We start from the raw sequence: 16,510 nt of genomic DNA on the forward strand, positions 1-16,510 counted from the left end.
TTGTAGTCCCTGGGCTTTTATTGAGTGCACCTGGTCCATTGAGTGCCTCAACACGCTCAGAGTACACCCGTGACCATGCTCGCTCTGATGGAGGAGCAGTGGTTCCTTTGATATGGAAGGGCTCACACCTCCCCACAGCTGCTCCGTCTCCATCTGTGGAGAATCACTGTTTATTCCCTTCTTTCCCTTCCTTGACTCACAGTTGAACTACACCGCTCTTCTTTTGGCTGTAGAACAAATTAGAGCGTTACACATGCAACCCAGAAATGAAGTGGCATCATTAGGCTTTGGGATACAGCAAAAAAACCAGGGAAAACCAGTAACAGTGCCTTTGTGCAGGACGTGGGACACGTGGGGAATGAGGAACACTGGATGTACGGCTGCCATGGGGTGGTTTGCATCCAGAGATGAGGAGCTCTGCTTGTGATAGAAACATGCTACTAGCAAGGGCCTCTCCCACACACCGAGGTGTTTGTCATCCGGAGCCTGGGACTGTTTTATCCTGCAGAACCAAACCGTGAGTGAAACGGTGAGGGCATCCTGCTCCTTCACATCCCTGGGCACAAAGCTGAAATAACTGTGATCCATAAATGTCCCCCCTGGCAGTCTGTCTTTACCTGGGGAACACAGCTGCCAGTGCGGGCTGGCAACGCTAAGAAATGTTGTGAACGCAAAAGCACAATCGTCAGGCAAGATTATGATATTATATGAATTTTTAAGTGTTGATGGGTTTTAATACAGACACTGTACAGCATTAAGCACCTGAAGGGGTCCAGGACCCCGGGGGCAGGGCCAGGTATGCCAGGAACGGGGCCAGGACTCCCGGGAGCGGGGTCAGGGCCCCTCGGGAGCAGAGCCAGGATCCCTAGAAGCAGGGCCAGGAGCCCCGCGAATGGGGTCAGGACCCTCGGGAGCGTGCCCAGGACCCCCGGGAAGGATGAGGGCACGGCAGCGAGGGGCAAGGGGACCCCCTGCTCCTGCTCCGCGAGTGCAACTCCTGCGCCGAGTCACTCGGCGGGACAAGCTCAGCGACATCCCGCGCTGCCGCCGCGCCGGGCAGTGTCATCCTGCCGGGCCTGCCGGCACAGCCGGCCCCGATCCCCGTCCCGCCGCCACCGGGGGCCCGGAGGGGCCGGGGCGGTTCGCGCCGGGGCGGTACGTGCCGGGGCGCACGGCCCAGCCCGCCGGCCGCGGGGCTCCTGAGGGCGGGCAGGGGTCGGGGGGGGCCCGGCCAGGCGCACGTGGCGCTCCGGGGCCGGCGCTGCGGCGGGCACGCCCCGCTCCCGCCCGCCGCGCCCCTCCGCCCTTATAGCGGCGGGGGCGGGGGCGGCCGCACTCGGCGGCAGCGGCGGCACCCGCAGGTAGGGCTCGGGCGGCCCGCGTGGTGCGATGGGGCGGGCTGGGCGAGGGAAGGAGGGGAGGGCCTCGGGAGTCAGGCCGCCGGCTGTGGGAGTCCCGCGCGCTCCGGCGGCTCCCGGCCCGGCTTGGCGGTGCTGGAGCCGGCGATGGTTCCGGGCCGTTTTTGGGGCGGCCGCCCCCGTGGCCCTTCGCGCAACCGTTTGGTTTCACGCCGGCGTTTCTGGCCGTGTTGGAAACGTCCCCTCGGTCTCCCCCGCTCTCGAGCTGAGGGGGGAGCCATGTTTTGTTCCCGCTCTGGTATGGCCGCGTGGTGAGGATCCCAAAGCACCCTTGCTCCGACCGCCCTCGTCCCGCTCTCGCCGGCAGTAGCGCTATGGGGTCGGGGTTTCCCCGGGCCTCCTTCCCCCTCCGAGCAGCCAGGGTGGATGGTGGTGGCCTCGGGGGGCCCGGGTAGCCCAGTTGCCCCCAGGTGGGGGTTCCCTGTCCCGGGGAGCTCCTCGTTCCCCTTGCCCGGCCCTTCAGGCCGCTTCCCCAGCGTGTTTATGGGGCCTTGCGGGGGAATCTCCGCCCCATTTGGGGGTGCTCGATAAACGCTGGGATGCGGGGAAGAGGTGATCACTGTGTGTGTTTGGCTCTTGATAAAGACAGCGATGGCCTGGAAGCAGCGTGGGAACCATATCCTGGGAGTGGGTCTTTCCTGGGTATTGGGGTGCCCGGGGGTAGCCTCCGTCCCCATGGGGAGCACTCCTGCAGCCTTCAGCTCCTGGGTGACCACTCCATCGGGATGCCGCTCGAACCTGCCTTCAGGTGGTCCCCCTTGGCAGGTGCTCAGAGCTGGACCTCGGGCAGTGGAGGCTGCTCGGGTGGGTGCGTCACCCAAGCCCTTCAGCACTGTGATCCCGTGCTGACTCTGCGGGATGGACTGCAGAACCGTGCCTCGGCTCCAGGAAGGGCGCCTTCAGCGCTTATTTCTGCCTTGCTCAGGTGGTAGTAAGGTCTTGATGGCCCCATAGGTGTTTGGGGCATGCATCCACCCTCCGGTGTGTGAATCGCTCAGCTGGTGAGGTGTTGTGGTGACCAGCAGCAGAAAGCTGGGGCAGTTGGAGTTCTCTGGTGGCTGGTGGTAGCTTACACTCTCTGGGTAGCAAGAGGCTGTCGGAACGCTCCCAAAACCAGCACGTAGCAGCTCTGGTCCTGAGTTGAAGCCTGGTGGCCTCTGGCAGGTGTTTGCTGGCCCCAGGGTGAGATGCTTGGGGAGATCAGCAGGACTGGTCTCCAGACATGCTGCTGGAATGCTTCACCCAGGGTGGGTGTTGCCTGTCAGGCAGGAGTCCTGCAGCTGAAGGGTGCACAAATGCATCGTGAAAGTGAACAACGCTGGAGGGTCTGAAAGCTGACTCAGGCAAAGGGGACGAGTGTGAACAGGAGTATCAGAACGAAAGTGTGAATTGTATCTGCAGCAGGAGAGGTGTGATTTGTGTCCTGAAACACAAATCCCTTTAAGGGTGGACCTTTTTGCATGATGGTTACTCATGTTCTCCAGCTTTTAAGTTTCTTCTGAGCAAAAAGGTGGGGTTCCTTAGTTGCATCACAAGGAAGCAGGTATGATTCTGGGTTTGTGCCTTTCTCTGAGCCTTATTTCTTTTTGTGGTGCACAGGCATCCAATTTTCATGCTAAATGAGGTAATTTAGTGCTGTTGGATTCTCCTGGGTGTCTTTGCTGAGGTTCCCTTGGCTGTGTCTGAAAGGAAAGGAGCGGTGCTGAGAAATAGGCCAGGGCAGGGAGCAGCTGCTGTGTGTAAAGAAATTCCCCAAACTCCTGATAGTGCCTTTGTTAGGAAGGAACTTTCTTAGTCTTAGATGAACCGCTGGGGTGGTGGACCTCCTAATTATGAACAAGTTCTGCTAGTGAATGGCAAATCTCCCTGCTCCAAAGTCGTGGGGGCTGTCCCTGTCACTCTTGGGAAGGTGTGAAACATTTTTCCCTTCCAGGAGGTGTTACCTGGAAAAGGTGTGAATGGTTGCGTGTGCTTTTCTCTTGGCTCCTATTTGACACAGTTGGCCTGATTTATCTGGCAGCTAAGGTGGAAAATACCTAGTGATTTTCATGCTGTCATTTTTATATCTCCTTTATGAGGAGTTGAAAAGCTGCACGTAGGCTTGGGAGGTGCATCTCATTTAAGCCCTGTAGTGCAAATCTATTGTTGCACTTTTATGGCTTTTCCCATTTCCCATAACAGACTCTTAAGAAAGTGGGAGCCTCTCACCAGTGGTATCGGTATGACTCACTGTGTCCTTAGAGCCGCTGCAGTGTAGTTGTTCTGTAGCCAAGGAAAATCCACGTGGGGCTGTAGTTAATTACTGAAGCCCCAGTCACTGGAGTGCTGCTGGGCCCTTGGTGTGAGGACCTCTCCTGCCTCCATCCCAGTGCTGCCTTGGTCCTGGTTTGAGGGCTGGGTGCTCCGTGTGAGTGTCCCACTTCCATCTGTGTACTGCTGGGCGCTTGGCGTGACCTCCTCTCCCACCTCCACCCTTGTGCTTTTGTCCCACCTCTGTCTTGGTGCTTACTCGTCTGTGGTTTGCGGGCTCGAAGGTGGCAATAATGTGGCAGTAGCTGGGATCAAAATTCAGGCTCCTGCTCTTAGGGGAGAGACAGCCGGTTCTGTTTGATGATGACCGCTGTGACTTTTTGTGGTTTTGCAGCCCCCTGCTTTGCCAAGACACCCGGAGCAGTCTCTGGCTGGCATTGCGGGTCTCTAATGAAAGAATGCCGATGCTATTCCATACTACATTTTTCTCATTCTGAGGATTTCCGGGCGGGCACAGGGTGTCCTGAGAGCGTTCCTGAGTGCTGCTGGTGCAGGGAGGATCAGCTCTGTGTCCTGGCAGAGCATGGCTTGTGCTCAGGGTGTGACCTGGGAAACCCTGTACAGGCTTGAGCACCCCCTCTCCCCTCCTGAGACAGGGGATTGGCTGGCAGCTGGTGTGTGAATCCCTTTCCCTAGGGATGGGGGGACAGTTGGAGAGGGGACTCTAGGTGCTGTGCTGGGGGCTGAAGCTGATGTGAGCCCAGATTACATGCCAGAGCTGCTTGCTTCACGTAATATTCTTGTAACTGGTCTGCAAACCCCTCTGGCTGCAGGGTTTTGGGTTAGAGGGCTCTAGACGAGCCATGACCACAGCCAGGCTCTGGTGTGGAAATAAGCCAGGCTTTCTCACTTGGGCTTGTTGGTAGCTTGCTTAAGCTTGACTTCATGCTTTCTCATGCCAGTGAGATGCTTGGTCCTTACTGAGTGTCGCTGATGCCACAGCAGCCCCAAATGGGAGCTTCTCTGGTGGATGAAAGTACCTGCTCATCTCTGGTTGGTTGGCTTCCCCCAAAGCTGCCGACAAACTACCCCAACATCTCACTTTGCATGGCAGCTTGCAGCCTTTCATACCCTGTGCCATGCTGGGAGCGTTTTGGGGGCTGAGGGGCTGTGTCCACCAGAGAGACCAACTGTGAGTGTCCAGGAAAAGTCCGTGGTTGTGGCCAGTGGAGCGAGCAGGATGATCCGTGCCTCTGCGGGCTGAGGCTCGTGCTGCCAGTGGGGGAGCTGGAGGAGGGCAGCTGCCAACGCTGTGCCCCATGGCGTCTGTCTGTCTGTCTGCGTGCTGTGTTGGCTCACCGGGCCGGCAGACCGGGGCATGTCTGCGAGTGTGTTGGCCATCCCCGGTGGGAAGAGGCACTGAGTGGGCTGGGCTGCTTCTGGCCAAAACCTTGAGCTTGCCTGTGCGGGCTGCCGGCCTTGAGTGAGCCCTGCCTGTGCCGCTGACCTTGGCTCACCCCGGCAGCAAAGGCTGGGGCTGAGCAGGGCCTCAATTGACTATTGTCCTGGTGCAGAGCCCTTGGAAGCGCTGGGGAGTCACGTAGGCCATGTGCTGCCAGGTTAAACCCCGGCTGTGGGTGCCTGCTGGAATTAGAGTTCTGTGCATAATGCTCTAAACCTGCTTAAAACTGGTGGAAGTCGTGTCTCAACTCCTGACAGTCTCTATTTCGTCTTACTTCAGGCCAGAAAAAGGCCAGATTTGAAGCTCTAGAGTGTTATTGGCTGTGAACAGCTGGTGATTGCCAGCCCCTTGATTTCCCCAGCAAAAGATCTCAGTTTAGTTTCAGGGATCAGAAGGGATGTTGGGCAAATGTCCCATGGATGTTCACGGCCCTGTGCTGGGCACTGGAAGAGCCTCTTGTGGTGAGCTGGGCTTGGGAGGTTGTGCTGGGAGGGGTGGATGTGGCTAATCCTGTGGCTAATTCCTTGGGCTGGGCGGATGGGAACAGGCTCCTGGGGAGCAGCAATCCCCCTTTCTGCTGGGGGCTTGAGGGAAGAGCTCCCTCAGAGAGTGCCATCTGTGCTGCTAACAAGGGGCAGCTTTGTGCCCATCCTGCCTGGCCTCGGTGTCTCACTGTTGGCATTCCCAGGTCAAAGGCTGGGTCCAGCTGATTTAAGGCACGAGGAGCCCAAATGGCCGTTGGATAACTGGGACATCCCTGAACATCTTTTTGCTGTGGAGATCCTGCTCTGGATGGTGCTGTGTCCACCTCAGAAGCTGGGGGAATACCGGAGGAACAGGGAGCAAAGACAGCAGGGGTGGAATGAGCCACTGTGGATTGCACACCTACCAAGACACTGGATGAACTTCTGCTGGCAACAGCACAAGCCTGTGTGAGCACTAGGCTGATGATGGGCTGTGGGAGAAAGATACAGGGCTCCCTGCGTGTCCTGCTCCGTGGGAGCAAGAGTTGAGGCTCCCTGCGTGTCCTGCTGCAGCTCCCAGGCTGGGAAATGCTTTGTGATCCCAAAGGGCAGCAGATGCCCCCGAGTGTATGCGCAGTGTAGGGAAGCCTTGAGCCGCAGGGATGTGTGAGAGGAGGCAGAGGTGTGTTGTGCCTGGGCAGGGCCTCTGTTTGGATGGGGGAATGTCCCTCTTCCTTTGACCCCAAAAAGGAGCGCTGTGAGCCACTTTAATAAAGGCTTTGCCCCAGAAATACTTGGGGGCATTTGCGGCACTTTATAAATGTGAGCCTCTGTCTTTCTGTGCTGGAGTCCTGCCAATCTGAGCTTTCAAAAGCGCAGCAATTTACTGCGTTATGTAACTGGAAGTCATGAAATCGTACTGTTCCGGGCCTCTTCGGAGAAAGGATGACTGCTTCTGTGTGGGACCTGGGAGATGGCAGGGTTTTAATCTCCTGGGGGATCTGCTTTGAGGTGATACTATCCTCGTTGCCTCAATTCCTGCTCTTGCTATTGCTGTGCAGAGGAGTGTGGCTGTAGGCTACCCATTCCTGCAGATTAGTCAGGACTTTTATAGGGAGCAGTTGTGATACTCACAGCCATTACTTGGTCTCGTCAGTCTTAATTACTGCAAATATGGTTATTTTATTTCCAAATAGGGCAAATTGTAGCTGGCTGCCTGGCAGCTGTGAATTTGATTTCTAATCACGTCTTGCACGTTGCAGTTCTTCCAGAACAGAGCTGAAAATGTCATAACTATGTGTTCTGGTTGGTTGTGTTTTTTTTTTTTTTTTTAATTTCCCTTTTTGCAAATGGGAGGGAATCTTTCCAGTTGGGCTGGCTGCCTGACATGTGCTTTATTTTTTTTCCTCACTTGTGTGAAACTACTTCTGTGTGGGGGCAAGGAGTAAATTGTCAAGAAGCCTAATGGGGTTGAAGGATGAGCTTTCTGAAACTGGTCTTCCTTAATAAGGATTTTCAGTGAGTCAGGGAAAAGTGTTGTGGCATGCAGAAGTCCTTGTGTAAACTCTCTGGCGTCAGACTTCGGGAATCTTTAGTCTCAAAACCTTGTTCAGCTCAAGGTTTTTCACTGTGCCTCAGCAATGCAAGAGAGGTCATGTCTACCTGCCAGAAGCCTTTTATTTTACAGAGAGATGACACCTCAGCACCCGCAGGAGGAGGAATGCTGCTTGTAGGGGAAGAAAAAATAAATTAACCAAGCCACAGACATTTCGGAGCAGTTGAGCCGTGGGAGCCGTGGCAGAATTAAACCAGTGTGTATGTCTTGGGAACAAAAGAGAAAAATCCCCAACACCTCATCAGAGCTCCCTCAGCCTTTGCCTTGGATGGCTTTTATTGCCTGTAGTTTTAATTAGTGCTCACAAGTAGATTATATTCCTTGCTGGGAGCTTTTATAGCCAACACTTGGCAGTTTCAGCTTTCAAAAATGTTTTGGATAAATCAGTGTGGTTGGGTGATGCTTTAGGGTTCACTGAAGGCTGTGAAAGCTCGGTGTGACTCAAAGCAAGAGGTGGTGGAAACTCCAGTGTGCAGCTTATGTGGGGAGGGCATGGTCAGCAATTCCCAGTGCTTATGGGGGTGGGCTGCATCGGGATACCAGACCAGACTGCATCGGGACTCTCTGGAGCCTGGCAGTTTCCTCGGTGCTGCTCATCCCGGGTGGGTGCCCACAGGTGTGTTTTGGCCCAGGGATCTGCCTGCAGCCAGGCTCCATTGATACGGGCTCATCCTGGTGAGTCCCAGAGAGGAAGTCAGAAGAAACGGGCTCTGGCTCCTGGGCATAGTTCAGCTGCGGACGTGCCAGGGGCAGCGTCTTGTCAATGATTCCTTTGTTGGAGTGGTGGGTGGCTTGGAGCCGCTCGTGACGGTCATGTGTTGCACTGGCCAGGACGCAGGAAAATACCCTGCCAGGGAAAAAAATCATTGTCTGGGTCACACTAAACCAGTCTTAGCAGCTTACAGAAACCGACCTCCTGGGCTTTTCTTGCTCTCGCCCCATGTGGGTCTGGGGCATCACCTGGTAGGCATCACCGTGGCCAGGTGTCGGGTGGCTCTGGCACACCTGATGCTGTATCAGATAACTGCTGCAAGTACCTCGAGTGCCAGGTAGGAAGGAGTAGGATCTCCTCATGACTCTGGATCACGAGCTGTGCTTCGACCAGGACATCGGGATCCCAGCTTGGATGTGCACCAAGTGACACGGAGTGAATGAGAAGGCAGGAGCCTGCAGTATGTGCCGTGGGGATGTGCCAGGTAGATGCTGGCATGTCAGCAGCCATGGATGAGATGGTAATCGCTGTGAGCTGGGGCGGATGCAGGCTATAAATAGGAGGCTGCACCTCTCTGAGCCAGCGCCACGCTGCTTTGAAGTTGTCACTTCTGCCTGGTATGGCCTCAGGAGCTCTGGAAAAGGCTCTCCTGCTTGGAGAAGGTGGCTTTTTCCTCGAGTGCAAACCTGAGCGGCAGAAAGCTGCGGAGCAAGGGGCGGGCTCTAGTGAAGGAGCCTAATGTTTCCCTTTGGCTGGTGCACTGAATATGGGTGGGTGAGGTGGGGGTTTCTCTGGCTGTGAGGCTGGGGAGGGCTGCAGTGCATCAGAAAATGCCTTCTGAAATCCCTGGAGGCACAAAGGAGTTCTGGGGCTGGCAGGGATTTCTGTTGCTGTGCGTGTTGTGACCCTTGTTTGTGAGCAGCTGCCCTTGTTACGGTTCCTTGCTGTGATGCCTTGTGCTGCTCTCGGCTGCCTGCACCAGCCGACGTTTGGAGTAACAGCAGCTCTGGAGTGTGAGCTAGTTCTGCTGCAGTGTGGGCCCATGCATGAGCAGCCTGACCCTGACGGCTTCTGGACTGCTCCCAATCAACCTCTCCGAGGGGAGTCAACACTTCAGCAAGCCTGAATGACGTTTTCCTGTTTGTTTTGCTTTCTTGTTGCTTCTCGTTTTGAGCTTTTTAGATTAATTGTTTTTATATTTGGGTGCTTTGTGAAACCTGCTGTAGCCCTTTCCATCAAGGAGGAGGGTTTGGATGCAGTTGGGTCAGGAGGTGCCCTGCCAGGGTGAAACAGCAGGGGAACAAGGCTCTGCAGGGACTGCTCTGTGTGGATCCATCTCCACCTTCCCTGGTGGCATATAGAAGCCTTCCTTAGTCACTGCTCAGGCTAAGTTTAGCCACAGTCCCTGACCTTTAGGGATGGAGGGTGTGCTGTGACACCCAGCTGCCCCTTTTCAGCAGAAATAGTGGTGTCCTGTTTGGCTCATGCATGGGGACTTACTTCCCCTCAGTGTGTCTACATTTAATAAGCAGCTCTTGCTCTAGGTGGCTTGGGGCTGCTTGGGATTTTGCCCTGCTGGGATTGCACTCCTGCAGATGCTGTGGGAGCTCTGCCTATGCAGATGAGGCCTCACTGTTCTCACAGACACTGCCTGCCCTTTCCAGCTTAGATCAGGGCGTCATGCCTTAAATTTGTCACTTAGAAACGTGTGCTGACTGGAGCTCTTAAAGGCCAGCTGCAATCTGAGCGTGTGCTTTGGGGTGGCCCACTGCGCTGGTGATCCTGGGGTGCTCTCACCTCACAGATCAGCTTTCCTCATGGTGCTGGGGGCACTGGTGCGGTGCCAGCCTTGCAAACCGAGCTTGAGCTGTGCAGCTGTACGCCAGGAGCGGAGATTCTGCTTTCAGCTGAGGCAATGCTTTGTCGTTTGCAGATCTGTGATCCGCGACCGAGTCATCGCCGGCTTGACTGAAGATGCCACCGGCCATCGGAGGCCCCGTAGGATACACTCCTCCTGAAGGAGGGTGGGGATGGGCCGTGGTCATCGGAGCCTTCATCTCCATCGGCTTTTCCTATGCCTTCCCCAAATCTATCACAGTGTTCTTCAAAGAGATTGAGGTCATCTTCAATGCATCCAGCAGCAAAGTCTCGTGGATTTCCTCCATCATGCTGGCTGTTATGTATGCAGGAGGTAAGTGGGCTGGTGTTGGAGTCCAGCTGGAGGCTGGAGGCAGTGGTGCGTGGGCTCCTGCATCGCAGCACGAGGTGCTGCTCTCCTGCTGGGGCTGGTGATTCCCACCTGACTGTAGTGACAACACCCAAAGTTTTGCTGAAACTCGGAATTCTCTCCTTATGTCAGAGCAAAACCTCCCTTAATGAGTTTTCGTAAAGGAGGTTCAAAAAGTTCCATTTAATGCCCAGAATGCAAAAACCGGGTTAATCTGTCCTCCTCTGTAAAGCTGTAAAATCTTTCCGGGGAATTATGACTTGTGTAATTCTGCCCTTGTCCTTGTTACAGAAGGCTGGAGATGCTGTGTCTGCTCTCAGCATCTTCCTGAAGGCTGGGGAGCTGCTGTGTCACGTGTGGCAGCTCTGCTCTCAGGGGCACTTTCTTTCAGCTAAGACATTGATTTTTATTTTTTTTTATTATTTTTTTTTTCTTTTTTTCAATTTGGTGAATAGTGGGTATGTCTAGGGATCTGTCCCCAGTTTCTTGTCAGCTCAGTTGTGCTTAGAGTGCACTGAAGCCTCGTGCTACATGTAACTGCTTGCTGGTGCCAAGAGGCAGCTTGTGCTATTAGAGGATGGCAGTGTGCACTGGAAGTAGAGAGACATGAGCAGAATAAGGTAAATAAACTAAAACAGCTCCCCTCCCTCCCCTGTCCTTCAGAAGCTGCCTTTTAAAGGCTTTTAATTCCCAAGCTGGGTACTTTATGCATGTTTTTAATGGGTGAGGAGCATGCAGAGCGTTCTTGGTCTCTAGACCCTGGGGTCTTGTATGTGCCTGCAAACACAGCGTTGTGCTGGGCTGAAAGAAACACTGTGAGCCTGCTGTTGTGGCCACTTCAGAGGCAAATGGGAGCTTGCCCACGGCCGCCAGTCCCCAGCTGGCGAGTTGCCTGCAGCCTTGTTGGATTTGTGCATCCAAAGGAGCTGACGTCAGCTCCCGGCTGAGCACGAGGCTTTTCCTTTGTGGGGAACAGGCTCTGCTTTGTCCTCGCTCAGCTAGCGAAGCGACCAGCACATTTCCCCGCTCCAATGTTGTAACAAGCTTGTAAACCGTGTAACTGCCTTAATGAGACCCAATCTGGGCCATTCCTCCTCTCCCAACAGCTCAGAGCTGGTTCTTCTGGGGGCACTGTTTGGAGCTGCCTGGCAGCAGGGTAAGAACTCCCTCCTCTGGTGCTGGAGTTGTGGTTGTCCCCATGTCCCCCTCCATCCATGGCGGTACTGTCTCTCCTGCTTCCACTGAACTGTTGCCATTAAATTCCTGTGAATCTAGAAAATAGGAGTGGGTGTGAATTATTTTCCTTTAAAAAAAGGGGGTGGGTATGGGGGAAGTTGCCCCTAGAGTTCCTGGCACTGCCCAGCTGGGTGGCTTCCTGCTGGTTGCCCTTTGGAGCCTGCTGCTCGCCGCTGGACTTCCCGGAGGAAAGGCTGTGGCTGCCTTCAGACTCTGTTCAGGGGCATCTCGTTTGCTGAGTTCAAGGTCCAGGTTTTGCAAAGTGCTGAGTGCTGTGATGTGGCAGCTCCCAGGTGCTGCTGCTTTTCACAGGACCGTAGCCCCTTCCTGATGGCATTTTGCTGGAGCCTCTGGAAGCAGAGACGGAATGCCGTGGGGCTGGGGGCAGCCTCTGCAGCTCCAAGGCTTCTGTAACCTGCTCCAGGCTTTGTTTAAACTGGGCAAAAAGGTCAAGTACCATCTGAGGACCCATGAATAACATGTTGACAACCTCCCTGTCTGTTAATGGCAAAGCAAGGTCTGTTAATATTCAATGGATGTTCATTCAGTGTATTTAAATACATTTTAGTGTCTGTAGAGCATGCTTGGCAGTCTCTAATCACTGTTTGCTTTGGATTAAAGCTCCTGATAGTGAAGCACTTAAAAAGGCAATTGGATCCTGTCTGCCTTAGGGGTAGCAGTGAAAACAGAAGCACCCCTTCTCCTGGGTCAGTGCTGCTTCTCCCCAAGCCCTGGGGAGCTTCATCTGCACCCAGAGAAGGTGTTTCCTCACAGCTTTGTCCGGTCTTGATCAAAAACCTCTGGCAGGAGATGTGCAGTTGTTTTGTGGCTGAGACCCCAGCCCATGGTGGGTGGGTGGCCGCAAGTGGGGCAGAGCCCACGGCATAGCACGGGGCAGGTGGCTTCAGCCTGTCCCAAAGCCCTGTCTCTGGGGCAGCTGGTGGCCAGGCAGCTCCTGTTTCAGCCCACAGAAGGCAACTTGCTCAGAGAAGTCAAAGCTTTCTGTGCTTCAACAATTCTCTCTTATGGTTGGTTTAGATTAGATATTTAGGAAGTAATTCTTCCCTGAGGGTGATGAGGCCCTGGCACAGAGAAGCGTAGAGAAGCTCTGTCTGCCCCATCCCTGGAAATGTTCAAGACTGGGTTGGATGGGGCTTGCAGCAACCTGTTCTAGTGGAAAGTGTCCCTGCCCATGGCAGGGAGTTGGAACAACATGATCTTTAAAGTCCCTTCCAACCCGAACTAGTTCATGATTCCCTTATCTCCAGCTGCCTCTGAACCTCCTGCCCTTTCCCCTTACCCCTGCTCCCTCACCGGGAGAAGCAACGCTGTGTGAAAGCTGGAATCCCCTGGCAGTAAAGCTGCAGTGTGCCTGTGTGTGTGTGTGTTCAGCCTCCCATGCAAAGATAACTCCTCTCTGGGTGCACCTCCTTTGTTTGCCCAGGTCCCATCAGCAGCATCCTGGTGAACAAGTATGGCAGCCGGCCCATCATGATCGCGGGCGGCTGCCTCTCCGGCTGCGGGCTGATCGCAGCCTCCTTCTGCAACACCGTGGAGGAGCTCTACTTCTGCGTTGGGGTCATAGGGGGTAAGTGATGGCTCTGCTCTGGTGGGGCAGTGAAAGCAGCAACTTCAACCCAGTAATTATCAGCTGGTGTCTGAATTTGCATGAATTCTGGCTCTTATCACTGCCTGGGCGCCTCTTCTCTAGCTGGCAGCAGGAGCTGACTCCTGCTCATGCAGCTGGGGAGTGGGTGGGTCAGGGGTTGGAATGGACTGTCTGGGACACTGGTGGGATCACCATCCCTGGAAGTATGTGGATGTCACACCTGGGAGCGTGGGTTAATGCACCTGGCAGTGCTGGGGGCAATGATTGGACTCCATGATCTTAGAGGGCTTTTCCAACCTAAATGATTCCATGATTCTAAGTTGAAAATGCAGCTGCCAAACCCCACTTGTCACACCAGCCCTTCTGCCAGTGCCGCTGGGGGTGTCCAAGCCCTGAGCCCCTTATCTCTCTCCTGCAGGCCTTGGACTTGCCTTCAACCTGAACCCTGCCTTAACCATGATCGGCAAGTACTTCTTCAAGAAGCGTCCTCTGGCCAACGGGCTGGCGATGGCGGGCAGCCCCGTCTTCCTCTCCACCCTGGCACCTGTCAACCAGCTCTTCTTCGGCATATTTGGCTGGCGTGGTAGCTTCCTTATCTTGGGTGGCCTCCTGCTGAACTGCTGCGTGGCTGGATCCCTGATGAGGCCCATAGGTCCCAAGCCGGATCAGCTGAAGAAAGAGGCTAATAAAGAAGTGCAGCAGGAGGCCGGGAAAGCGGGGAAAAAGGATGATGGTGACACCAGCACAGACCTCATCGATGGAAAGACCAAGAAGGAGAAGAGCTCGTTCTTCCAGACAATCAACAAATTCTTGGACCTGTCTCTATTCACACACAGGGGCTTCCTGCTCTATTTGTCAGGCAATGTGATCATGTTCTTTGGGTTGTTCGCTCCCTTGGTCTTCCTCAGCAATTATGCAAAGAGCAAGAAGATTGCTAGTGACTCTGCAGCCTTCCTGCTCTCCATACTGGCCTTCGTGGACATGGTGGCCAGGCCTTCCATGGGACTGGTGGCTAACACCAAGTGGGTCAGACCCCGCATCCAGTATTTCTTTGCCATCTCTATTATTTACAATGGGGTTTGCCACCTCTTGGCCCCCATGTCCACCAGCTACGCTGGCTTCTGCATTTATGCCGGCTTCTTTGGATTTGCCTTTGGCTGGCTCAGCTCGATCCTGTTTGAGACCCTGATGGACCTGGTGGGAGCTCAGCGGTTCTCCAGCGCTGTTGGCCTGGTGACCATCGTGGAGTGTTGCCCTGTGCTGCTGGGACCCCCTATGCTAGGTAGGGTGTGCTGTGCCTGGAGAACTCACTGGAGGATGTGGTTTTAATGGGGTGGGGCTGGGTTGGTGATTGAACTTGATGATCTTCTTTGACTCTGGCTGTCCTGCCTGGACTTGCTGAATGGTGGTGGGGTCCCTTGAGCCATGGGCAGTGGTCAGGAGACCACCCCAGCATCTGAGGAATGGCCAAGGATCTGAACCCCTGGTGCAGGGTAGGGGAGCAGGGAATAAAGGAATGTGGGACAGATCCTTGCCTGAACGTGAGGGTGATTGGCTTGGGCTGCTCTTGGGAGCATCTCCATGACCTGGAGCTGCTCTGGTGGGGCATCTTGCTAAACTGTCCCTTCCCTTGTCTCTTAGGGAAGCTCAATGACATATATGGTGACTACAAGTACACGTACTGGGCCTGCGGGATTGTCCTGATCATCTCTGGGATCTACCTCTTCATCGGAATGGGCATCAACTACCGCCTGGTGGCAAAGGAGCAGAAGGCGGAGGAGAAGGCGAAGAATGAAGCGAAGGAGGAAGAGACCAACATTGATGAGGCTGGGAAGCAAAAAGAGGCAAAGAATGATGTGGCCCCCTCACCTCAGAAGAACGTGGAGGATGGTGTCAAAGAGGAGGAGAGCCGCATGTGAGGGACTGGTCTTAATCCCGGAGTGTCGGGGAAGCGCTGCTGCCCTGGCGCGGCGGCTGGGGCAGAGCTCCGCTGGCGCTGGGTGGCCGTGAGAAGTGTTTAAACCGGGTGTTCATTTTTAAACAGGCTCTGAATTGTCTTTCCATCTGTGTTAAAACAAAGGTAACAGGACTACACATGCAGTATCCTCGTGTGTCCAGGGGCAGGGGGGCTTTTACAGTCTGGCTTTTTAACAGTAACATGAATGTACTAATATGTGCCTTACAGTCTCCATATCTAGCTGAATCTGAAGGAGCCTTAACTCTAAACTGTGCTTTAGCTCTGTATTCTGCTTGGGGTTGGGGGGTGGGGGGATACGTGTGTGTTTTGGGGGAGTTTTGTTGTTAAAAAGCCATAAAAAAGCAGGATACTGGATTTGTTGAAGCACGATGGGCTTCAGGGCCGGCCCTGGATGAATACTGCTTCACACGCTTCTTACTGCAGGCCCTCTGCGGGGCAGATGCGGGCATGGGGCGAGGTGCTCCTCGCCCCCTGTGCCCAGTGCCTCCTGGCTCTTTAGGTGGTCTTTAGGTATGTTTTGAAAACAGTTTTAGCTACTGTAGTTCTTTGAAATCCCTGTTTTTTGTAGCTGTTCTCTCATGGGATATTCAGGTAGAAGAAAGGTGGCTGCAGTTCTTGCTGGGCAGCGTCACCCACTCCAGGACCGTGGCAGCCCTGCTTGCCCAAGCCTTTTGTGGGGCAGTGTTGGGGTCCCCTCTGCCTCTCCACTCTGCCTCAATAGTGCCTCTTCTCAGCTGGGTGATGTGAAATGGGCTCAGGTTTTGGTGCTGGCGTTCACCTTGCTGTGGGCTGTGCTGCTCCATCCTGCCCATGGGGTGGGTTTCCACCGCAGCATCCCATCCAGCCGAGTGTTTTGGGTGCCTGACCTTGGGCAGAGTGGTGAGGTTGGGGGGAGTTGGTATATCCCTGAGACTTTTTCCTGCTTTTTGCTCTTTTATCTGTTAGAGAAACCTCTTTTACTTGCTTCTGTTCAACTGAGATCTTAAGGCGGTGGATGCTGAACCTCTCACATCTAGGACACGTTAAGGGGGAGGAAAGAATTTGTACGTATTTATTTTTTATTTTTTAGTGTTGGAAAATATCTCAACGTACGTGGAGCAGGTTAATGGCTCTCAAGTTCTAGTAAATGTTGATCAGAATTCATGTTAAGAGGCTGAGTTTTTTCAAATAAACTTGTTTTTTTACAATTTACCCTTCAAATGTTGAACTTCTTTCTTAGAAGTGTGATTCTATGTGCCAGATCACATAGATTCAGGGTCAGTTTTGGGGAGAGGGTGAGTGGGGCTGTGGCAGGGCCTGGCTCTCCTCTTGCTGCTCCACCACCCTGTGGAAGCTGGATGCTTTCTGAGAGGGTGAGGTGCCCTTTTCAGCTGGAAGAGGAGGCTTTGCTTAGCAGTTGGGATGGCTACAGCAGTGGTTTAAAAACCAGCACTCTGATTTTAGAAACCTGTAAAAACCCTTGAGAACTCCCTTAATTGTGAAGGGGAGGGACATGCCCTGAAAAGTCTGAGCAGTGCACAGATGCTCTTGCTGTGTTTC

General features: G+C 54.3%; 1 protein-coding gene across 1 annotated transcript; it reads left to right on the forward strand.

Moving 5' to 3' along the window:
- The first annotated feature begins 1,290 nt into the window (after positions 1-1,290).
- Positions 1,291-16,162, forward strand: SLC16A1 (solute carrier family 16 member 1). The gene is made up of 5 exons (XM_040085459.2): positions 1,291-1,361; positions 9,855-10,112; positions 12,829-12,972; positions 13,412-14,275; positions 14,635-16,162. The coding sequence occupies exons 2-5, from the start codon at positions 9,896-9,898 to the stop codon at positions 14,910-14,912; spliced, it is 1,503 nt and encodes a 500-aa protein (XP_039941393.1). The 5' UTR covers positions 1,291-1,361; positions 9,855-9,895; the 3' UTR covers positions 14,913-16,162.
- Positions 16,163-16,510: the final 348 nt, after the last annotated feature.

The sequence above is a fragment of the Hirundo rustica genome, chromosome 24, assembly GCF_015227805.2.
Source record: "Hirundo rustica isolate bHirRus1 chromosome 24, bHirRus1.pri.v3, whole genome shotgun sequence".
NCBI lineage: Eukaryota > Metazoa > Chordata > Aves > Passeriformes > Hirundinidae > Hirundo > Hirundo rustica.